At 57.6% G+C, this 23,533-nt stretch overlaps 1 protein-coding gene across 1 annotated transcript in view; it reads left to right on the top strand.

Annotated features, from left to right (window-relative positions):
• Positions 1–23,533, top strand: part of AP2A2 (adaptor related protein complex 2 subunit alpha 2) — an 84,995-nt gene that overhangs the window by 47,647 nt on the left and 13,815 nt on the right. Inside the window, 8 exon segments of the mRNA XM_053899286.1 lie at positions 5,669–5,811; positions 7,391–7,584; positions 10,736–10,865; positions 14,134–14,235; positions 17,681–17,789; positions 19,369–19,519; positions 20,827–20,995; positions 21,957–22,094. Coding sequence (XP_053755261.1) covers positions 5,669–5,811; positions 7,391–7,584; positions 10,736–10,865; positions 14,134–14,235; positions 17,681–17,789; positions 19,369–19,519; positions 20,827–20,995; positions 21,957–22,094 — 1,136 coding nt within the window.

A 23,533-nucleotide genomic window follows, 5' to 3' on the forward strand; every position in this document is an offset into this window, starting at 1 on the left:
TGTTACTGACTGTCCGCAGGGGTGTACCACACGGCATCCGCTAACTTGCTACGTAACCACTGGGTGTCCACCACGGTCTGGGGTGCACAGCTGAATGAGGACGTTCCCATAAAGGGGGGGGCGCCTGGGTGGCTCAGTCGGTTAAGTGTCCGATTTAGGCTCAGGTCACGATCTCACGGTTTGTGAGTTCGAGCCCTGTGTCGGACTCTGTGCTGTCATCACAGAGCCCTCTTTGGATCCCCCCTCCCCCCTCCCCCCTCCCCTCCCCCGTTTGCACTGTCCCCCAAATAAAGAAAACATTAAAAAAAAGCTCCCATAAAGAACTTAGGTTATTGTAGGTATAGAAAGACTTAAGTAAAGCACAGCTTTTTATGGAGGAAGCGCGAAAGCTCTCGGCAAGGGGGCGTCACGCCGGCTCCCAACGGGCCGGCCGCACCCCCCCCCCCCCCCCCCGCCCCGTCCTCGCCAGTGTTCTCCCGTGCTTTATGCCTTTCTTCCTGGTGTATTTGACAGGAATGGTTTAAAAGTTGGCTTTATGGGATGTGTTTTACTTGCAATGAAATTTACTTAAGCGTGCACTTTGAATTTTGGAAGGTGCATGTATTCGTGCAGCCGCCGCCACAAACGACACAGAACATTCTGCCGCCCCACATGTTCCCTGTGTCCCCGTGTACTCGGCCACCTTCGTCAGCCCCCAGCGGCCACCAGTCTGCCGTGTGTCACGGTAGCTTTGCTGTTTCTTGAAACCCACGTGAAAGGGATTGGGTGGCGCGAGGTCTCTTCAGCTGAGCACGGTGCGCCCAGGGCACGCGCGTGTGCCAGTGGCCCGCGAGTGCTTCTGCACCGCCGTGCACTCGCCCGCGCTTGCCTGTGAGGCCGAGGCTGCGGTGAGCACTCCCGCTGGGCACACACCCCGGGCCCGCGGCAGGGGGCCTTTCGGCGTTTTCGGGGGGCTGTGCACGTGTCGCTCCTGCCAGCCGGTGGGAGCGGTCCCAGTTCCTCCACGTTCTTGCCGGCACTTGGCACGGTTGATCTTGTGAGTTTTGGTTACGGTGGGGGGCGTGTAGTGGAACCTTCCTGTGGTTTTAATTTGCGTCTCCCTTTTTCTAACCACTGAAATCAGTAAGCATTACAGAGAGTGGAGGAAACGCCTCGGGTCTGTGGGGACTCGGGGGCGAAGAGTGGATTCTCCGGTTCACGGAGGAGGCAGGCAGAATGGCGTGGGGGCGAGGGAAGAGTACCGTCAGGGTGCAGACGCGAGGAAGGGCCATGTCCATCCTGGTCTTTCCACCTCTTTGATCGCGAGATACTTGTCGAGCACCGGTGTCTGTGAGAGAAAACAGTGGGAAAGGGCCACAGCGCAGAAATTGTCCGGAAGAGTCTGCTTCCTGGGACTCAGATGCTATGCCCGCAACCACACGGGCTCTGGCTGGCATCTTATTTGTCAGGTGGGAACATCTTTCTTGGTGAGATAGGGTCGTACTCGGGCGGCCAAGCTCAGACCTCCTCACAGTGGGCCAGGCGCCCTTGCCCTACTTGATGTGACTGCCCACGTGATCCCCCCCGGTGGAGGCTGAGGGTTTGGAAACCTGTGTGTCCCGGGCCACGTCTCCATTTAGCACAAGAGCCCTGCCCTTAAGGCACAAATGACAGATTCGTGTCAGCCTGAGGCCTGTTGGGGTCAGAGGTAAAACTGATAGGCATCTTTCTCCTGTCCCTTAAGAGTGGTTATCTTGGACGAATGTTGGCCGTCGCCACTGTCGAATGAGACAGGATAGGCCCTGAAAAGCATGAGCGACTGAGGGTGTTTTAGGTTGATCGGTGCTGGGACATGGCAGGGACAGAGCCGGCAGGGACACAACAGTGTGGTTGGAGGGGGTGCACGTGGGGAGCACCGCTGTGTGGGTACGCAGGGCTGACCTGGCTCTGACCCAGACACTAAGCCACTGTCAGGGTGCCTGCCCTCCAGCCCAGCGCCTGAGGAGGGAGCGTGTTTGTCCCCGCGTCTGGGTGCACTGGTGACTCACTCTCCAGTCTTGGGTCTTACTGCTTAATATCTTCTTACAGAAGGACCAGGTTTTTGTCATCCTCAGATAGACCTTGTTTCACATTTCACGTCCTGAAATTGGCATGAGTCTTAAGAGCCAGTGATACAGGGTCGTCCTAAGCCTCACATCGTCTCAGGCAGTGCTAAGCCGTGATGTGGTGTCCCGCTTCATTTCTGGAAGGGCCCACCGAGGAGGGGGCCGTAGACAAGTTGGGGGTCTCGGGCACAGACTGGATCCTGATCGTCAGTCAGGATGTGTGGCCTGTTTCCCACCTCCCCTCTTCTCTGGTCTTCACGGAACGTGGGGACGTGGGCCACCCCCTTTCAGGCACGAGACGTGCAGTTTGACAGTTTGAAATTACTGGAATAAAGACACAGTTCTAGCCCGCCCTGAAACTAACATTGTGAGGACCACCTCAGTCTGGTCTGGTCCGAGTGAAACCACACCAGCTTGGAGGGACGGTCACTGGGAGGAACTCCTGAGTTCTGGTGAGGGTGACTGCAAGGCCCAAGGTATGGCCCCTCGGGCCCAAGGAGAGCCCCCAGGAGGACAGATCTGCAGGCCCCTCCTTGGAGCAAGGGGGTAGCTCAGCCCCCGGAGAGAGAGAAGGCAGCTGGCTTGGCCGGGCCAGGGCACGGGCCGTCAGGAACTCTCAGAGGGCGGCGACCCACCTCGGGCAGGCCGGTAGCGTGGGGCTGCAGAGGGGATCCGGATGATGGCGTGGGCACCGGGGTCACCTTGAGAGGGCCGTGAGAAGGTTATGGCCAGGGTGGGGCCCTGAATTCACTGTGGGACCTCGGAGCCCCTCCAGTCCTCACCCCAGACTGCAGGAGGGCCCCTTCTGCAGCTGTGGCACCGCCCCCCCCCAAGCGGCCCTGTACTGAGACAGCCACGAGGGAGAGGCGAGCAGAGGGCTCTGCCCCGGGCCGTTCGTGGAGGTGCGCTCGGAACTGACAGGTGGCACGGGGACACTGTGTCCAGCCAGCGAGTTCTGTCCTTGGGAGATGGGCTCGGTCTCCTCAAGAACGGAGAGGATGCGGGGCTACCCATGTGGCCGCCCTGCCCGGGCCTTGCTCCTGAGGTGGGTGGGTGCTGGGTGCTGGGAACGTGCGGGTGGACGCAGGCGGGGCCAGCAAGCACACTCTTTGTTGAGGGAAACAAAGCATCTGGGCTGCGGAGTGAGCAGAGCTCTTTGTTTTTGAGGCCGCTCAGGAGACCGAAGTGCGCCCGTGTCTCCTTCCTTGCCCGTGAGGGCCGGCAGGGCCGCCGTGGGGTACCTCTTGATCTGGGAGGGGACCCGGTCCCTGAGTCTGCAGCCCTTGTAGCTGCTGCTGGGAAGGCCGGTGGTTGGACACTTGCCAGAGAAAGCACTGGAGTCACCGTGGGCCCCGAGACGGCGGGGGCAGCGGCAGCCAGTGCTCCCCAGACCGCACGAAGCCCACGGGACCCTCCCCCCGCCCCAGCCAGACTCCAGCGTATGTGTGGAAAGTGAGAGTGCTTCCCTCCCGTCCGCACCGCCCTCCACGACAGGACCCAAGGTGGGGGCGGTCCGTGGAAAGGAGAGGCTTCCCCACGGGTCACTCTTGAGTAGGTGAGGAGCCCCTGAGAGCAGGTGGGGCTGGACTGGGCAGATGCCTGGGGGAGGCACGTGGGCATAATGTGAGCCCCGCTCTCTTGGGGCCGTCATTTCTTTCCCGATCACGCCGGGCCTGTGGCACGGTCGGGCGTCTCCCTGCTGGTTCCCCTTGGGAGAGCCACCCTCTCACTGGGGGCGGGGCTCTGGCTTCAGGCAGGGTGGCGTGCCGGACTGCCCTCTGGGCTGGCACCCAGGTTCGTCCCCACTCTCTGCAGTACCTTGTGAGTTCCCGAAGCTGCCTTCTGGGCACTGGCCGTTACTGTACATCATAGCCACACACCGGGGCCAGGAGGTGCCTGGTTATTCTTGCCTTAGTGACGGCCCTGCTGTAAGTCTCCTGGCATCCGGGAGGGCTGTAGGAGGGACCCTGTGTCCGAGGTCCTGCAGGAGCAGAAACCAGTAAGGGGTTTCAGGGAAGGAGCCCCCAGGTGCTTCTGTGGCCGTCTCCACAGAGCTCAGTCTGACCGAGCTGTTCTCTCTCTTTGGATGCTGCTGTGTTTTCCTTTAAGATGTGCTCTGAGTAGCAGAGACCTGTCTCCAGGAGGTGAGAGGAGGTAGGGTGGTACCTTAGGCTTGGTTGTCAGAGGAGGCTTCCGGAAGGTGATGGAATCCGGGTGGGCAGGAGATGGGAGATCGGTGCTGCTTGCCCTGGGCTGCATGTGCTGAGCCTACAGACTCTTTCCCATAGCAGATGGGGGGTGTCCCAGCCAGAGCTGGGCTCCCCGGGTGCGGGGAGTGGATGAGCCAGTGGGGGCTGGCGGTGGTGGAGGAACCAGGCCTGGGCTCCTTTTATACTCTTAGGTCATTACATTGTATATCAGTTTGTTGGTGAAAAGGGAGGGTTTCTCAGAACGTCTCAAGGTGAGGTGACCAGCTGGCTGGCTGACATGTGATTGTCCCCCTGGGAAGTCTTGGGGGAGGCCTTCCAGACCGCTCTCCGTGGTCAGCCAGTGCTTGTTGGCCCACGAGCACGAGGGTCCCGACTTGTGAGGCCAGTGCTGTCCCCGAGTCCCCTTCAGCCCTCGCATGTCCCACACGGGTCCTTCACACTGTGACAGCAGTGTCACTGGGAGACCCAGCTCAGAAAGATGACCGATCTCTCTAGTTGTCACCTCTGCAGTCCGCTAGTGGTGGGCTCTAAGGAAAACCGTGTCCTCGTCCGGCGAATTGAGAACTTCGATCCTTAAAATGGCGCAGTGTGGTCTTTTCTATTTTTTTTTAATGTTTATTTATTTTTGAGACAATGCGAGAGACAGAGTGCAGGCAGGGGAGGGGCAGACAGAGGGAGACACAGAATCGGAAGCAGGCTCCGGGCCCTGAGCCATCAGCCCAGAGCCCGATGTAGGGCTCGAACTCACGAACCGCGAGATCATGACCTGAGCCGAAGTTGGACGCTTAACCACCAGAGCCACTCGGGCGCCCTTGGGTGGTCTTTTTTAAATAGCAGTTTGTGTTCTGCCAGTGATGTGTCTCGAACCCGCCTCGTCATGATGTCTCGTGAGGTGCTCATTTGCGCTGTGTTTAGGGTGAAGACACGGTTCCTCTGGCCCTGTCGTGTGTGACTTCCGCGGGTGGGTGTTTTGTCCTAAAACTGAAGTGAAGGGGGGTCATTTAGAGCATCCTCATCCACCTGCGGGAAATAACTTATTTAAAAGACCGACTTGCTGACTCCAGGGGCCCTGGCAGGGCTGGTTGGTCCCAGGGAGGCCCCCTGGGGCCTGGCCTGCCCGGGGCTGTCGGTGGGGGGCTGTGGGGGGAGGGGGCGGGCAGAGCTCTTGATGTAAGGATTCTGGCTTCGGTTTCTGAGGGAAGCCGCACCCTTGGGTTCTCCCGTGCATCACCCGGTCTGGAAACGTCACCTGTCACCCGCACTCGTGTTCAGCACGGTGGTGCCCCGTGTGCGGTGGAAGGCGGGCCCGCGCCCTGCTGTCCAGCTCCTGCCGATGACTTCCCTGCCCTCCCACTTCACCCACCTTTTCTGTAGGTGACAAGGCTCTCGATGGCTACAGTAAAAAGAAGTACGTCTGCAAGTTGCTGTTCATCTTCCTCCTGGGTCATGACATTGACTTTGGGCACATGGAGGCCGTGAACCTGCTGAGCTCCAACAGATACACGGAGAAGCAGATCGTGAGTGTCGCCGGAGGGGGGCGGGGGTCGGGGTGGGGCTGGCATCCAGGACACCCGAGGCGGCCCCAGGGCCCCCCTCCCCTCCAGGAGGCAATCTTGCCCGTGGAAGGGCCTTTTCTCCTGGACAGTGTTCTTCTGATTTGGAGGCCGTTTCTTTCCTCACTCTTTCTTTCCAGCTCCCCTGCAGCCGAGACTTCCTGTGGGTCTAGATGGATGCTGCAGGGAGCCAGGCTGGGGTGTCTGGGGCAGGCCTGCTTCCTGCCCCAGAGTGTCTGGCTAACTCACCGGCACGGACACCCCCCCCCCCCCCAGCCGTGGTCCCTGTACAACTTTCCCTTTCTGGCAAGGCCGCCACACCCCCGCGGCAGAAGAGCTGGAGCTGCTCCTGGGCGTGCCCTTGCCCTGCTTCCCGCTCCCAGTGCCCTTCCAGATGGCGCTGGCACCTGGGCACCTGGGCCCCTGAAGCCCTCTCCGGCTTTGTAGCTTTAGCCCTGTAGCTCCTCAGAGTAGCAATATTTTTATGTTTTCCCCAGTGTTGCAAAGTTAACAGTTTCCTCTGTCCGAAAATTTAACTTGCAGGAAGTAAAATAACAAAAAACCAAAAAAACCCTAGACCCCCCCGGAATGTCATGAAGTATTGGTATTTACCTGATAAGAATTTGGGTGTCTGCCACGGACCAAGCAGTCTGCTGGGAGGCCCCTGGGGACATAGGGACCAAAAGCAGATGTGGGCCCTGCCCTTTTTCAGTGAGGAGACGGCATCATACAGTTCGTAAACGGAGAATTATAGCTGTGGCCAGTGCCCAGGGCAGAAGGTGTGGAGAGCTTTCTGGGGCCCTGAGAGGGGCTGGCCAGTAGGGAAGGTCCTCCAAGGAGGGCATCCTGAGCGGGGACAGAAGGACGAGGACTTAACTGGGGGATGAGGGCAGACAGAGCCAGTAGCGCCCAGCTGGGCTCACGCTGAAGGGGCAGCGGTGGCTGGAGGGGAGACGGGGGAGGTGGGCTTGTGGGTGGGGCCTTTCTCCCAAGGCCAACAGGAAGCTGCACAGGAGTTTCACCTGCACGGTCAGTGATGAGATGAGTCTCGAGAAGGTCACTGTGTCCCCTGCATGGGGGGAGTGTGGACGGCAGGGGTGACATGGGCTGGAGTTGGGCCAGTGGTGAGGGTGCAGAGACAGATCAAGAGAGAGGGTGAGGCCGGAGTGAGCAGGGTTTCGGGAACTCATCATGGTTTCTTGGGGCCTTCCAGTCAGGGTCCTTTCCGCCCTGTTCAGGACAGTGGTGAGTCCACATTGCTCACACGTGGTACCATGGATAGGTGAGTGGGATGGGAGGTGGGACTGGGGACCGAGGCGACTGGTTCCCATGGGGACGTCTAAGTGCCTCTTGGGTGCGTCCCTCAGGACTGTCACTGGTGCTTTCATCAGAGTGCAGAGGAACCCTCTGTGGCGCGACCCCTCCTGCAGGACACTGGGCAGTGGAGGCGTCGGGAGGCCGGCCCAAGGCTGGACGCTTGTGCCTTGTCCGTGTCGACCCAGGTCGTCACGAGCTCTCTGTCCTCTTGTCTCTCCGGAACCAGGGCTACCTCTTCATCTCTGTGCTGGTGAACTCCAACAGCGAGCTGATCCGGCTCATCAACAACGCCATCAAGAACGACCTGGCCAGTCGGAACCCCACCTTCATGGGCCTGGCCCTGCACTGCATCGCCAACGTGGGCAGCCGAGAGATGGCCGAGGCGTTTGCTGGGGAGATTCCGAAAATCCTCGTTGCTGGGTATGTGTCCCGTGACTTGTCGGAAGTGCGTGTGTCTCTCGCGTTAAGTGAACCAAACATGCAGCTACTTAGAGGATTTCTAGGGTGAGTTCGTCTCCCTGTCTTAGGCAGCGGGGCAACCCTACGTGTAGGTGCCTGGCGAAGTCCCGTCACGCCTCTCCTGCCCCAGTACCGCCGGGGTTTGGAAGAGCATGGAAGAAGGGCCCTGCCGGCTGCAACCACCCGACAAGGGCCCGGCCTCCCACGCGGCTGCCGAAGAAGGAGCGCGTCGTCCTGGGTTGTGGCGCAGCACCCTTTCTCGCCCTTTCTCCAGAGTGTCACTGGGGAAAAGTTCAAGCACAGAATTCTTAGAGACCTACCCCCACCCCCTTTGATTTGGAGAGGGGCCACGTGGGGCAGAGTAGGCCGCTCTGGAAGGGTGCCACAGGGCATGGCAGAGGCAGGGTCCTGCGTTTGTGTTCCCGGACTCTGCTGAGCTGGGGAACTGACCCAGGGCCCACACCCTGGTGACACATCTGGCTCAACAAGGGCCCCAGGCCCGGGCACTTCGTCGGGACCAAGCTCTTCCAGGATGGCCGGCAGTGCGGACAGAGGCCACGGCGCTCTGGATGCCGGGACACCGCCCCAAACCCTGTGGCACACGGACGCTCCTCCCCGAGGCTCAGCTGTGCCTCCGGGGCGAGCCCTGGGTTGCACCAGTGACCAGAAGGGCTGTGGCCACACAAGCCCCGGAGGAGTGTCTGTCCGAGGCGTGTGCCACCAGAGGGAGATGGAGAGGCCAGGCCGGAAGCAAGGCCCCACGGGAAGGGGGGCGGGGCACTCACAGACACACGCCGGGAGCAGGTCACTCACTGGAAGGACAGCAGAGCCGAGGAAGCAGGTGGGGAGCCGAGACGACACTCCACGTCTGCCGATGAGAGCTGTGGGGCATGGTGGCCGCCCTGAGTGCAAACTAAGACAGAAGAGACTCGAGGGACTTGATGTGAGCAGAGTGACCCCGACGGGGCGTTCGGGTCCGGACCCCACCGGGGTGGGTGTGGGTTCAGGGCCGCACGGCACCTTGTTTTCCTCACTCGTTAGGGCTGCACCAGCTTGGGCAAGGCCTTCCCTGAACCCCTTTCCCTGCTCTGGCTGCCGCCTGGCCCTTTCCCTGTTCCTGGCGCACACCGGGGAACACGTCTGCGCCCTGCCTGCCTCCGCCCGCAGAAGGCAGGCTCCTGGGGGCTGAGGTTTCTGTCTGCTGTGGCCATTGCTTTATTTCCAGCGTTTTGACCAATACCTGGTACACAGTAAGTGCTTGAAAAATGCCTGTTGGACGAGTGTGACGTAAAACAGAGATAATCTCTGGAGAGCATTCAGATGGCAATTGAAGAACGCTTTCCTGAAGTAAAGGACGGACCGCACCTACAGTGAAAGGGCACAGGGGGCGCGCGGCGAAGCCCAGCGTGGACGGGACGGGGGAGAATCCTGCTGCGGGAAGACAGTTGAGCCGTGCCTGCGAGTTTCACGGCCTAGGGGACCTGGCGCGGTCATGCCCACCCCGCTGGATTACCTGTCAGAATCGAGGTCACAGACAAGCCTACACCAAGAGGCTCAGGCCGCGTGGTACCCACGAGCCCTATTCGAACGCCATTCCCAGCTCTTGAACGTGCAGTTAACCCACGGGCAGCTCAAGGTGAAGGGCTCAGGCTGGAGACGGCCAGAGACGGACTGAGGCATTGCAGGGGTGGCAGATGCAGAGGAGATTGTCAACAGTCAAATAACTGCACTGGAGTTGGCGCGTTGGGGGCGGGACGGCGGCCCCCAGCAGGCGTTCAGGAAGCGAGGGTGCCGGGCACTGGGCCGTGGGCCCAAGATAGAACTGACACAGAGCGGGCAGTGGCCTCCCCGGCCTCCCCAGGGGTGTCGGATGCCGTACTTCCCTCTCCTCGAATGTTCTTCTGGTGCGGGTCCCGGGGGCAGGAAGGCCCTCCCGTGCGAGCACGGAAACGCAGTGGTGACTTGGGGCGGCTCTGCCATAAGGCCTGCAGGGCGTGCTGCCTGCTCCTTGTGAGGATGGTGTGGGGCCAGAGAGGGCCAGGGACGGACTGCTCCCCCGGGGCAGTAGAATCCTACGGGGTTTCTGTGAAGGCAGTTTCTCCCGGGGGTAGAATGGGGAGCAGCTTGAGGGTTTCTTGTGTTGGGCTGGATTTAGGGCCAAGAAAGCTATGAGGCAGGTAAATGGTGACGACGGCCCCAACCCTCCTCTCCCCTCCACGTGGAGCAGGAGCCCCCACTGCTTCCACCGTCGCCCTGCCGTGTTCTTTTTCAGACGGCCTCCACTGGGCTGTTCCCTGGTGGGCGGCTCAGCGGAATTTGGCTGGGGTTTGGTGGGGAGGAGGGATAAACAGCCCTGGGGACGTTCTCTGCCCGCCGCCAGCATTAAAACCGGAGCAGGAAACCCTCCAGATGTCCCTCTCTCTCCTGGGCTGTCTGCAGTCGTTCTGACCTAGCTTCTCAGTGTTTGCTGTGGTCCAGGGACCCCGGGCTCTGTGGCTCAGTGGCTACTTTTCACAGTCAACCACACGAAGGGGCAGGAGGGCATTTGAATCCCTGCCTTTGCTGTCCCAGCACAGAGAGAAGCAGGGGGTGGGGTGCTTCACAAGGGCACCCGACAGGGGTTTTGGACACGGGAGGAAATCGCCGGGGGCGTTTTGTGGCAGTGCAAGGCTCTCTGTTCTTTCTGTTTTGATTGTATGTTGTTAACGGAGTTTTGAAAAAAATACCGTGATCCAAGCAGAGAGGAGCATGAGTTGAACATGGTCAGTCTTGCACAGCCGAGGTCTTATTCAGCAGTTGGGAAAAATACCAGAACTGACACTTTCGGAGATGAGACACCTTTCCTGGTGGGATTCTTTGCTGTTGATTGTCTTGGGCAGGAGCCTGAGGCAGGTCTTCAGAGCAGAAGCCGTCTGTCACTGTCCGCACGTGGTCCACACGGACACCTCTCGGAGGCGGTGGGCGTGGGCTGGATCACACGGGAGGGTGCAGCGACCCGGTCTCCAGGTTACTCCGGGGTATGATCTGTGAGGCTCGGGGCCATGCTTAGCTTGTTGGGGCCACGTGGGGTGCCAGCCGTGTTCTCGAGCGACCAGCGGTGTTTGTCTTTCAGAGACACCATGGACAGCGTGAAGCAGAGCGCCGCCCTGTGTTTGCTGCGTTTGTACCGAACGTCTCCCGACCTCGTCCCCATGGGTGACTGGACGTCCCGCGTGGTGCACCTCCTCAACGACCAGCACTTGGTAAGTGCCTTTGGACCAGGGTCCTGCTCACCCCGCCAAGTGACCGTCTCTGGGATAGCCATTAAAAAAACAGCAGCTCGGTGCTTTCTGAGGGGACACCGAGCTTAGTCCACTGAGCCTGTGAGCCTGTGTGCGCTCCTGTGGCTAGGGGGAGGGGCCCCTCCTTCCCTGGGGTGGGACCTGCAGACACGACCTCCAGCCCGCCCCAGAGCTAGCTGTCGCAAGGCTTCCCGTGTGCTGGGGCCGCACAGACCGGCAAGACCGAGTTCAGCGGCTTCTGGAGACACCCTGTCCAGGGAGGGCAGTCCGTGTGGTGTGCCTGTCTGTCAGGCGGCGGCGAGGGCGTCCCGTGACCCCCGCCTAAGCTCCTGCCCGCAGTCTCGCTAGTCTGCACGACTGCTCCACGGGCCAGGCCCGAGTGTCCTCCCTGTGTCGTAGACAGGAATGTTTGGTGGTTGTGGTCTGACATGGGTCACAGGTCCGGTGCACACCAGCCGGGGCATACAGGGTCGTGACACCAGGAGATGGGGTCAAGTTGGAGCAGGCGTTCGGCACAGTGGCTTTGCGCTGTGCGAATTCTGTTGTAACACTGAGAGAATTGAAATGTCACACAGGGTTTCCTCCTGAGTACATGGGGGTTAGTGTGCAAGCTGCTTACTATGTTTTTTCCCGGAAACGAACCTACCTCAAAAATTAAAAATAAATGATCATTGCGTGCAGATTCAGAGGAGAGAGCCGGTGGCCGTGTCGGCAAGCTTGCTGTGCTGCGGCCGCCCTGGGGGCTGTTCCCACGTTGTCGTTGCCCACGTTTACTGGGTGTTTGTGTCCAAGCACGGCAGCCCTCCCTGAGGGTGGAGCTCCACCTCTGTGGCCAAGTCCTGGGGAGAGGTGGAAGGGCCTGGGCGGGGGGGTGGGGTTAGGGTCAGGCCTGCACGCCGGGTCACCCTCAGTCTGTTCAGGTTCAGACTCTGCTGGTAAAGCCGGGAAGCCATGCTGGTGGCCGTGAGGCTTGAGGCCACGGGTCCCCCACCAGACAGCCCCTGCGAGGCAGTGGGGCTTCTTCTAGTTTCGCACCTGAGGAAACCGAGGCTCGGAGAGACGGAACGGCTTCACATAGATGCGGATTTGAACCAGGAGGTGACGGAGGGTCAGAACTGGGACAGCTTGGGGGGCCCGAGCCACACGGCCAACCGACACCAAAGCCCTTGGCCAGCAGACGTCCACCCCCAGCACTTGTCAGAGTGACGGGGACTATCCCAACTGCCCGCAGGACTCCTCTCGCTGACACCCAAAGATCCTGCAGCCCCAGCTGTGGGGTCTGCTTTGGTGCCCTGATGCACACGACTCTGCTTCACCAGGTGCGCTGCCTGGCACATTCTTGGCTACAGGCCACCAGAACCCAGCTCGAAGCGGGAGAGGTGGAGGGGTCGGCCCAGCCAGACCACGGGAGGGCTGAGCCCATCATCACCCCGCCTCCTTTTATCCTGCCGTTCTCGGCCCACATTCACTGTTCTCTTGGCGCCTGTCCTCCGTGTGGCCTTGGCTTCCGTGTCAGAGACTTCCTGGCTTTGCCGGTGAAGGAGGCCTGAGACTTGGCTTTCTTTGGTCTCAAGGTCAAAGAACGCCCAGAGGGGTGTCAGCTGGGTGGCAGGGCGAGCCAGCGCCTGTGGGTCCTGTGTTCAGAGAGCAGTGGAAGAGCTGAGGGGGTGTGTGTATGTGTGGGGGGGGGGCAGGCCATGGGCTGTGGCCGGGGGGCAGCACCGAGGGCCATTTGGGCCTGCCCCGGTCTTCTCACACTGCCCTTCCTACGAAGACCCCTGCAGGGTGCAGAGGACGTGAGACACTGTGCTTTAGGAGTCTCCTCAGAACGCGCAGATTTGTTCTGTCCTCGTGGTGGGCCAGGCCGAGCCCCACACGCTTAGGAGCCGTGGGGACCAGCTCTGCCCTGGTGGGACCTGCGCGCTCACAAATACTGACCTGTCAGAGCTGGCTTGCGAAGGGAATCTGTTGGTACTTACTCTGCCTGCTGAGAAGTGGGCGTTGAGGCCAGTTAGGTCCGTTTGGTGCAGCCTTCACGCTGTCATTGGAAGGCTGAAGGAAGCGCTCAGCTCTGGCTCTCCCCCGCGGTCTCCGCGGCCGCCAGCTGCCGTCCTCGAAGCTTCGCAGCTGCTCGAAATGCTGGTCGTGTCCCACCTGCTCAGGAGCACGGTGGAGGATGGCCAGCCGGGTCCGGCGGGGGGGCCAGGGCTCTCCTGGGCTGTGTCCTCGTCCTCACCGTCGGTAGTGGCATTCCTTTGTTCACGTATCTGTGAGGGCGTCTTTACTTCACCAGCATCCGCCTTCAAGAGATGTGGATTGCCGGGAGCCGCTCCTGGTGGTGCCGGGACAGCCGTCTGCAGGGAGAGTCCCCGCACGTTGAGGCCGGGTGCTGTGTGGGGGCCCTGCAGGGAAGGAGTCTCGCCTGGGTCTGGGGTGCTTCGGGGGCCAGTGTGGTGGGGACACAGCCTGGACTGCTTCCAGAGAAGGGGAAGAGTGGGCTCTCTCAGTTGTTCTGCGCTGGAGTCTAAATAATGTCTCCCTCCCCAGTCCACACAGAGTGATTTTTTTTTCTTTAAAAAAAAATTTTTTTTTTTTAACGTTTATTCGTTTTTGAGAGACAGAAACAGCGCACGAGTGGGGGAGGGGCAGAGAGAGGGAGACACAGAATCCGAAGCAGGCTCCAGGCTCTGAGCTGTCAGCACAGAGCCCCACATGGGGCTCGAACTCATGAACCGCGAGATCATGCCCTGAGCCGAAGTTGGACGTTTGACTGACTGAGCCACTCAGCCTCCCCTTTTCTCTTTTTACAAGATTTTATTTTACACCCAGTGTCAGGTTTGAACTCACAACCCCAGGATCAAGAGTCGCACGCCCCACTGGCTGAGGCAGCCAGGTGCCCCCACACAGAGTGATTCAAATCAGGGGCAGCAGTGAGTGCAGCTGCCCACAGGACCAGACAGGTGGCCAGACCCAGAGAAGGGCAGGAGGGCCAGTCGGGATGGGGCCTCCGCTGCCGCAGGGGTCTGGGCCACGTGTCCAGGCTTGCAAAGAGAAGCTCCAAAAAGAAAATGGGGTATGTGCGCTCTTGATTGTTAGAGATCTGTGAATCTGGCCCATGGACTACAGGTCTTTGCTCTCCATTTAAAGTTTTATTCGGAAAATGACTTTGCGATGAGAAGCCAGGCACTTTGGCTGCAGTCACAGCATGTATCTGTTGTGTCTGTTCCAGGGTGTGGTGACCGCGGCCACCAGCCTCATTACCACCTTGGCCCAGAAGAACCCCGAGGAGTTCAAGACTTCTGTCTCTCTGGCCGTGTCCAGGTTAAGCAGGGTGAGTCTGTCGATGGGAGTGGGTCTCAGGGTGCAGTTTGGTCTCAGCTATTTTAAATAATACGTTGGTTTATTAAATTATTAAATTAAATAATTATTAATATTAAATAATAATTATTAAATTAAATAATTAAATAAAATTATCAAGATAATTTTAAATAATACGTTGGTTTGCTGTTTAGAGTACAAGGTGTTTGGCTCAGTTTGCAAATTCAGGACTGAGGACTCTTCTTGGTTGGGAATTCTTTGGGTTTTCTTTCAACCTTTTTGTCAGTTGAGAAGTGTCCTGTCTGTACAGGAAGGTGCACGGAGCGAAACAGCCCGGCTCACACTCGTGCTGCCTAGGGTGGGGGCGGGGGTGCCGGCTGGGCCCCCTGCTGTGGGGAGCCCTGTCCTCACTCGTGTGGCCTCGCTCCTTGCTTTCCTTTCCTTTGCTGCCTGAGCGGGTGTCCTTACCTCTGTTGTCTAGCCCTGACTGCGCCCTGAATCTTCACACAGATGGATCCCGCGTATGGGGTGCACTCTTTTATGTTGGTCCCGTTATGCTCCGCCTTGTGGAATGGCCGTATTTGTCCTGTGTGCCGTTCGTTCAGTTTTGACGCTGTAGAATTTGTCTGAACACACAGCATACGTGCCCAGCGCTGAGGCGGCTGTGAATCACCTGCTGGGAACCGCTTTGCTGCCTCGGTTGGTGTGTGTGTGTGTGTGTGTGTGTGTGTGTGTGTGTGTGTGTGAGAGAGAGAGGGGGAGGGAGAGAGAGGGGGAGAATTGCTAGTGGGTGTGTCCCTGGAAGTGGCGCTGCTGGCTGGTGGGGTGGCCGCGCTTCACCTGAGGGGACGGTGCCAGGGCACTCCGCCAGCGGCGTGCAGTTCCCGCTGCTCTGCATCTTGGCTTTTTAAATGTTCGCCATTCTGGGGCGTGGTGGGGTCTCGTGATTTACGTGTCCGTTTTCTTCAGGGTCAGTGAGGTTGGGCAGCTCTGCGTGTTTATTGCTTTCTTGAACATCTTCTGTGAAGTGCCTGTTAAGAAGTCTTTTGCCCACTTTTCTACAGAGTTAGCTTTTTTATTGTTTTGTAGAAGTTTCTCTACATATTTTAGATATGAGCACTTTCTTGGTTAGATTAAGTTGAACCAAACAAAATTGCCCACTTTTAACTATTACTGCTCTCCGAAAATGGCATCTCTGTATGCTTCAGTCTACCCTGTGTTTAAAAATCTTGTCCTACTCTGTGACTTGCCGTTTTACTCTCTTGGTGAGGTCTTCTATGGTCGGAAATTCCTCCTTTTAAAGCACCAATCCTTTCCTTTGTGGTTAGTGCTTTTTCTGCCCTACTTATGAGGTCTTTCCCAGTTCTGGGGTTTCATTTAGGTTGACCACCCACTCTGGGACTGGTGTCTGTATGTATCCAGTCCTAAAAGGCCTTCCTGCCCCCACACCCCCCCAACAGTGCCGCCTTGACCACAAACCACGGGGCTCTGTCTGTGCCTCCTTCCCTTGGTATCATCTCTGTTCATTTTACACAGCGGCGCACTGTCTTCGTTACTGGAACTTGAGGACAAGTCTTGATGTCTAGTGGAGCACGTGTCTTGTTCCCCCAAGAATCCTGTTGGGACTGCCTTTAATCTGTAGGTCAGTTTTGAGAGAATTCAAATCTTTACCGTATTGAGTCTTTGAATCTGTGACCATGGCATACCTCTCCATTTATTTGGGTAGTCTTTAATTTTTCTCAATAACGTTTTATAACTTTGTGAGTGGAGATTCTTTTATCTTTTGTTAGATATCTTTATACAGTTTATTTTTAAAATGCTGTCCTCAAGGATATCTTAAAATGTTATTTGTAAACTACTATGGGTTGGTTTTAAGTAACTGGTGAAGCCATTTGAGATTGGGGTTTCTTTGTTGGCAATTTCTTTTTAAAAAAATTTTTTTTAGTGTTTTATTTATTTTTGAGAGAGAGAGAGGGGAGGGAGGGAGGGAGGGAGGGGTAGAGAGAGAGGGAGGGGCAGAGAGAGAGGGAGACACAGAATCTGAAACAGGCTCTAGGCTCTGAGTTGTCAGCACAGAGCCCCATGCGGGGCTTGAACTCATGAACCGTGAGATCATGACCTGAGCTAGAGTTGGACACTCAACCGACTGAACCACCCAGGCATCCCTGTTGACAATTTCTTATTATGGATTCAACTTGTTTGATAAATTATGAGTCTTTGTATTTTCTGTCCTTTCATTCACTTTGGTTATGTTGCACTTTCCTGACATTTGCTAATGTGTCTAAATATTCAGATGTATTGACAGAAAGTTATCCTGCGCACGGGGGTCCGTAGTGCTGCTTCCTTCCTGGTGTTGATGCGGGTATTTGCACCTTCTCCCTTTCCCGATTAGTCGCAGCAATTCTTCTGATTTTGTTGCCCTCTCTATTATGTTTTTTTTCTCCCCGGCTAGTTTTGCTTCATATTTTTATTTCCTCTACTTTTTGGGTTAATCTGTTACTCTCTGTAGATCTTTGAGGTAAATTACACATTGTTTTCTTTTTTATATTTGTTTCAAATGTGTACGTTTAGAGTTGTAAGTTTTTGAGTGTGGTGTTAGCAGCACGAGACGGCCTGTGTTGGCCCCCCTGTCCTGAGGAGCACGGTGCTGCTCCCCGTCTTCCTCCAGTGCCTGCCCGTGTGCCCTCTATCTATCGCTCTGCTTGTTCTGCCCATGCCTCAAACCGCATGGAGCTCACCTCCCTGCAGGAGGGGCCACCTCCTGGGTCCAGGCTGCTGTCTTGCAGCTGAGTATAGGAATTAGGTGAACCTTCCTGAATGTGTTTACCTAGGACCTAAAGTGTCACACCTGTGGCTTTGTAAGGCGGCGCTCCTCTGACTTCCCTGGCAGACACAGGAGGTGGGGAGGCACTGGGCTGTGTGTTAGTGGAAGTGAAATGTCTTAGGGGCGGTCGTGTATTCGGAAGGTGGAGGGGGTGTCTGCCCTGCCAAGGACTGTGATAGACAAGGAGATGGAGCCACGAATGGAGGAAGCTTGCTGTCTGGCCTCCGGTGAGCTCGTGGCGGGGGTCTGCGCTGGAGGGCTTCTCCCTTCTGAGGGGACTGAAGTTCTCCTTTTTGTGTTTTGTTCACTTTCCGCTCCACAAAGGAATGATTGGGTTTCTGGTCTGTTGAATTCTGTAGCGGTTCTGGGTCAGTGGTATAGGCTGGTTTGTGCCCACGGAGTGGGCCGGCTGTTGCACAGCAAGAGTGCGTGGGCTGTTCCCCAAAGTGACAGCGGGCAGCTGCTCTCCATGGGAGCCTGGCACGGCTGTGCTCCTTTACCTCTAAAATAGGAGACAACTAAATGTCCCTATTAGCTCATCGAATGGAACTGTTTCTCAGGTAGTGTGTGACCTCAGGACCACGCTGAGGGCCTCTCTAAATGACACCCGTCCGCACCCTGTGTTGTCTTACAGATTGTGACATCTGCATCAACAGACCTTCAGGATTATACCTACTATTTTGTCCCGGCTCCCTGGCTGTCCGTGAAACTTCTGAGGTTGCTACAGTGCTATCCACCCCCAGGTAACAGCTGCCAGCACAGACCTGTCTGAGAGGGGTTTGCTTCAGCATCGTAGGGTTACTCTTGTGTTGTTATCTTTACAAGACCTTTTCTGCTGCTAGTTCTTGTTCTGCGGGTCCTTTATGATGCTGCCACACATCTTGGCTTTCCCAGAGCAGCTGGTAGAGAACTCACAATTTTCTTGGGATTTGGGGTTATCTCTGCTTTTTAGATAATATGGTATCTGTCCTGTGCAGCTTTTTGAAACAATGTTTTTCAGTAAAACTGGAAACGCTTACAAGCTCTGTATTTTAAGTTGTTAATAATCTGTAAAACCTTAATATACACATTGGAGATATTTTTCTGTTCACGTTTTATTGCAAAATGTTACTTTTGACTAATACGGTAAGTATCTAGAAACGGAACTTTTTTTAAAGTTTTTATTTATTTACTTTTGAGACATAGAGAGTGCGCGCATGCCCGCACGCAAGCAGGGGAGGGGCGGAGAGAGGTGGTGACAGATGATATGAAGTGGGCTCTGTGTGCACAGCACAGAGCCCAATGTGGGGCTCTAACTCATGAACTGAGATCATGACCTGAGCCAAGGGCAGATGCTTAACCAACTGAGCCACCAGGCATCCCTAGAAATGGAATTTCTTGATCAAAGGATGTAGATTCTTCCGAGTTGTCCTTTACACCGATTGCTCGTTGTAACCTTTACGTTTTAATCTAATTAGTTTTGTGCAAGATATTTCTTTGTTAGATTCCAGTAATTTCTCTTACTTCCATACTGAAGTATGAACTGCACACCTGCAGCCGAGCCTTCGTGTGGGGGGACTTCCCTTGAGCCGGAGCAGGACTGGCCTCCCCAACAGCCACTCCTTACTTCTGCCTCCCTCCCCGGCCGGCCCTGCCCGGCCTGGCGGCCGTCCCGCTCCTTCATTCTGAGATCTGGGGTGTCTCCACTCACTCGTGGGTGTGTTTCCCTCATGACTCTCCTTTCAGGGCTTGGCCACCTCTCTGCTCAAGCCCCGGGGCAGGGAGTGGGGGGAGCTCCCCAGGGCCCTGATGGCGCCCCACCTGCGTCTGCAGGGCTCCGCTCTTCTTGACTGGCTGGGTTTGCTAACCCTGGGTGTGCTGGGGGCTTTGGGGGACATGCTGTACAGGTTGTGTCTGATATTTGATATTTTTATTGCTTTCTTATTCTTTTTTTTTGTCTATTATTTCTTTTTTCTGGTTTCATTAGAATTTTTAACATTTCTTTCTCTTTGTTGGTTTTGATAACAGTGTCTCTATTTCTATTGGAAATAGAAAGTGGAGGAAAAATCTTTTGTCCCCTTTCTTTCCAACTTTTATATTTCTTGTCTGCGTCTCCGAGATTTTCTTTTCTCTCTTCTAATTCAACGAAGGTGTTATGCATCTCATTTGCATTAAAATGTACGTGCAGTGACGCCAGGCAGTTACATCCTCTCGCTGGAAAGAGCCGCGCACTCTGATGGGGAGCATGTGCTGGCCAGCCGTCTCCCCCTGGTTGTGAGGTGGTGCGGCTGGGGGGCAGGTGGCTCTGGGGGGCCCGGCCCGACAGCGCTCTGTCTCGCCCAGAAGACCCTGCAGTGCGAGGCCGCCTGACCGAGTGCCTGGAGACGATTCTGAACAAAGCCCAGGAACCACCAAAGTCAAAAAAAGTGCAGCATTCCAATGCCAAGAACGCCGTGCTCTTCGAGACCATCAGCCTGATCATCCACCACGACAGGTGCGTCAGCAGTGGGCGGTGCTCTCCTTCCCCGGCCTCTTCCCCGAAGCGTCCTGGGTGACGTCGGGTGCTTACCCGCTCCCCGACATGGACAGGTCGCCTCTGCCCTCCTCAGACGGGTGCGTGCTCCCTGCGGGCTCCTCTTCTGGTCTCTCCTCCGCTGCTTCTCTCTGGCCTCAGAACTTGCGCACCATCTGTCGCGGTGTTACCTTTCCCCGAGGGCCTCTCCTGTTTGTCCCGAGCACCCTGCTGCTGCCTGGCTTGTCCCGTGACCGCACAGGAAGGGGGGCGGGGGCCTGTCCGTGTGTGTCCCCGTTTGCCTTCCTGCGGCACGAAGCGACAGCCAGCGTTGGTTTGAGGCCTTTGTGGGGATGTGGTGGCCGTGGCCGAGTGTGTCAGCGAGCAGAGAGATTGGGGATGGGGGATGGATGGTTTGCTTCCTTGCGTTTTCTTCTCAGCTCCTGTAGCCTGACTTCCTGCCCGTGGCCTTGAGCCCAGTGCCTTGTTTTAGCATTCCCGTTAGCGTGCCGGGGTGGCTCCCATGCGGGGCTGTGGGAGACGCCGCCAGGGCCCCCACCAGTGCCCGCTGCTGCGCTCCACCCAAGGTGGTGTGGGGGCACGGTAGGCGTGGCCCACCCTCTCCCGGCCACCTTCCGCCTCGACGTTTTTGGACAGACGTAGTTTCTCGTCACAGAAACTCAGTCTGAGAGTCCTACTTCAGCAGGGTTGGGAACTGTTGAAAAGAAAACTTTAGAGGTCAGAGGAAGCCTTTTGGTCTTTATTGAATGCGTTTAAAGAGCCACAACATCACGAAGGTAAAGCGGAGAGTGAGCAGCAGGGTGGCGGAAACTTCTTGGCGGCTGGCGCTTCGGGACCCACCTCTCGTGTCTGCCTCTGTGCACGCGGCTCTCGGGACTCTTCCCACGGCAAGGCCCGTGTTCAGCCGTTCACCACGGCTGGCTGCCTCTGGCTGAGGTGACGTTTCCGGCCGCTCGGCGAGAGCCCGGAGCGTTCCCTCCGCCAGCTCGGCGCCGAGGCTCAGGAGGAGCTTGGTTTGGGACGGCGCCTCCGCCGCCACCGCCTCTTTGAAGTTGTGGAATCCTGCGCGCGAGGGGGCAGCGAGCTGAGCCGCTGCGAAACCGACCTCAGGGTTTGGGTCCGTGGCTTCCGGTGTGGGGGCCCCGAGGTCTCCTCTAGCAGTGCCGTGGCCGCGAATGCCACCCGCCTCGCCGACCTGTGCGTGGCCCTGTCTGTGAGGCTCCTACCGAGGAGCCCCCAGCCGCCCCCCTCTTCTCCTGCCCGTGCAGCGAGCCGAACCTGCTGGTGCGCGCCTGTAACCAGCTGGGCCAGTTCCTGCAGCACCGGGAGACCAACCTCCGCTACCTGGCCCTGGAGAGCATGTGCACGCTGGCCAGCTCCGAGTTCTCCCACGAAGCCGTCAAGACGCACATCGAGACGGTCATCAACGCGCTGAAGGCGAGTGCTCTGTCCTCGGGCTCTCGCTGCCGTGTCCCCGGGGGTCTGTCCTCTGTGAGGCGGGCTGAGAGCACATGGTACCCAGCGCCGAGTCCCGCGCGTACCCGAGTCACGATAGGTGTTTGAATCAACACAAACTGTTCTTTTTGGTAGAAAGATAAAACATCTCGTCCTTGTCTCTGAGCAAAGTCACCATTCGCAAAAGAAAATCCGCTTTTCTCAAGGGATTAAAATTCCAGAGTTGAAGAGCCAGGTTGAGGTTACTTGCGCCTGTTACCTGCCTCTGTGAGCCTCCAGAGCAGGCCGTGTGGGCTCGCTCCGCAGGCTCGGCCGTGACAGCACCCCTGCGTTCTCCTTGCCGCGCTAGGTGCGCTGGAGAACGCGAGGCCAGGGGGGAGGCCACAGAGCCCGTTGTTCTGTTCCTGGCCTGACCCCGTTCCTTTGTGTGCTCGCATTTTTGGTGTGTGTTTTGAACGAGAGGCCACACGAGGGCCTGGCCCTGCTTTTGGTGTTCGTTATCAGTCACTGCCAGTCTCAGAAAGACTTGCCCTTGCTCTGGCCCGTGGTCCTGCAGCGGTGCTTCCCGGGCTGTCCCGTGCCGAGGGGCAGCTGGGGTCTTACTCCGCAGCAGAGGCTGAAGAGCAGGTGTGGGGTGGGGCCCGAGAGCAGCGCTCTGAGAAGCTCCCGGGGGAGGCAGAAGGTGCCAGTCTGGGACCATACAGTAGAGGCCTCTGACTGCCCCCCAGGGACGGGGCTGGATTCTGGGTGGGGAGAGTCAAGGAGCGAGGGGCTCCGTGTGACCTGTCTGTCGCGGGGAGGGGGGTGGTCCCGAGATCCAGACGGGGAGTGGGGGCAGTGCGCAGGTAAGTGTTGGGACGGAGTCGGGTGCCTGAGCCGCGTGGCCTGGCCACCTGGCCCGGGCTCTGCTCGTGCGGCTTTTCACTCTGCCTCGCGCCCCCAGACGGAGCGGGACGTGAGTGTGCGGCAGCGGGCCGTGGACCTCCTCTACGCCATGTGTGACCGCAGCAACGCCCAGCAGATTGTGGCCGAGATGCTGAGCTACTTGGAGACGGCCGACTATTCCATCCGGGAAGAGATTGTGAGTCTGAAGGCCGCCACGCTGCCACCACAGGACTTCCTTTCCTTAGAGTGTGTGATTCTGCCCTGGCGCTTGATCGGGAATCCGCTAGGTCCTGGGTCGAGATCCCTCTGCTTAAGCTTCCAGGCCGCGTTCTCAGGGGAGCCTTGCAGGCTTTTGGAAATGACTTGAAACAGCCCTTGCTAACAGGGACCCTCACAGTGAGGTAGTTTTGCGACGCAGGTGAGTAAGAGTGCAGACTTGTGGGCACCGCTCTGTAAGTTTGACCCTTGCCTTACTGCCTATGTGCTCAGCCTGTGCTCCTGCCTCTCTCGGATGCATCGAGCTCAGCCACCATCGGCGAAGCGGGTGTGCACGCCAAACAGATTGCCAAGAGTTCCGCAAATACTTATCGTGAGAAGCGCTGATCATGATACAGGTAGCCTGTGGCCAGCAGAGAGGGGCCCCGAGCGTGTGTGTGATTCACAGAGGGCTCAGCGTGAGCCTGTGTGAAGGGGTCAGCTGCTAAGGTTAGCGGTCCCGCAGCCTCTCATCCTATGAAAAGTGTGTCTTATTTGTCTTTCTGGGGAGCAAAGTGCCGTTGAGGCCTCCTTGGGAACTCTGGGGGCAAGTGCCCAGCGTCAGAGCTCCCCACAGCTGACTCTCAGCATTGCTCCTGGGCTGCTGTTGGGCTTGGAAATGAGAGGCTGGGAGCTTCTGAGCCCATGTGGCTCCGCATATAGCTGGACACTCAGGCTTCTAGGGGATCATTTACTAATGGCTCTGGCCCCTGTGGCCAGGCTGGGGCAGGTACTGGCTCTTTAGTGCTGAGTGGCGTGGCCTAATTACCACGTGGGCATGCTTTGATGAAGAGCGGGGCTGCCCTGGAGAAGAAAGAAGGTCAAGGAAGGCTTCTCAGAGGAAGCAGCCCTGGAGCTGAACCGCTGAGCAGCCAGGAGAGAGGACACAGGCACTTCGGGGGGACAGGAGGGACAGGGGTGACCAGCCAGGAGAGAGGACGCAGGCACTTCAGGGGGACAGGAGGGACGGGGTGCAAGATCTAAGAATAGACGTGCAGGGAGAGGGGAGTCCGTTGTGGGGTAGGGGTGGGGTCACGTTTAGAGTGTGGCCAGGCAGCAGGGCCTGGGCTCCCGTTTGTGCGGGTGCAGCAGGTTCTGGGGACTGTACTCACTGGGGCACTGTTACCATCGTGGTTCTGTGTGTCCTGAGCTGAGACAAGAGGGGCCATGGTCTTCTGTGTGATTAGGTGGGTTTTTTTTTTTTTTTTTTTGTAAGTCTTGTTTATTTTTGAGAGAGCTAGAGAAAGAGAGTGAGAGAGAGAGAGGGAGCACGCAAGCTCGAGCAAGCAAGGGAAGGGGCAGAGAGAGGGGGGAAGAATCTCAAGCAGGCTCTGGGCTGTCAGTGCAGAACCAGACGCAAACTGTGAGATCATGACCTGA

Source organism: Panthera pardus, unplaced genomic scaffold, assembly GCF_024362965.1.
Source record: "Panthera pardus isolate Hobbes unplaced genomic scaffold, ASM2436296v1 HiC_scaffold_12, whole genome shotgun sequence".
Lineage (NCBI taxonomy): Eukaryota > Metazoa > Chordata > Mammalia > Carnivora > Felidae > Panthera > Panthera pardus.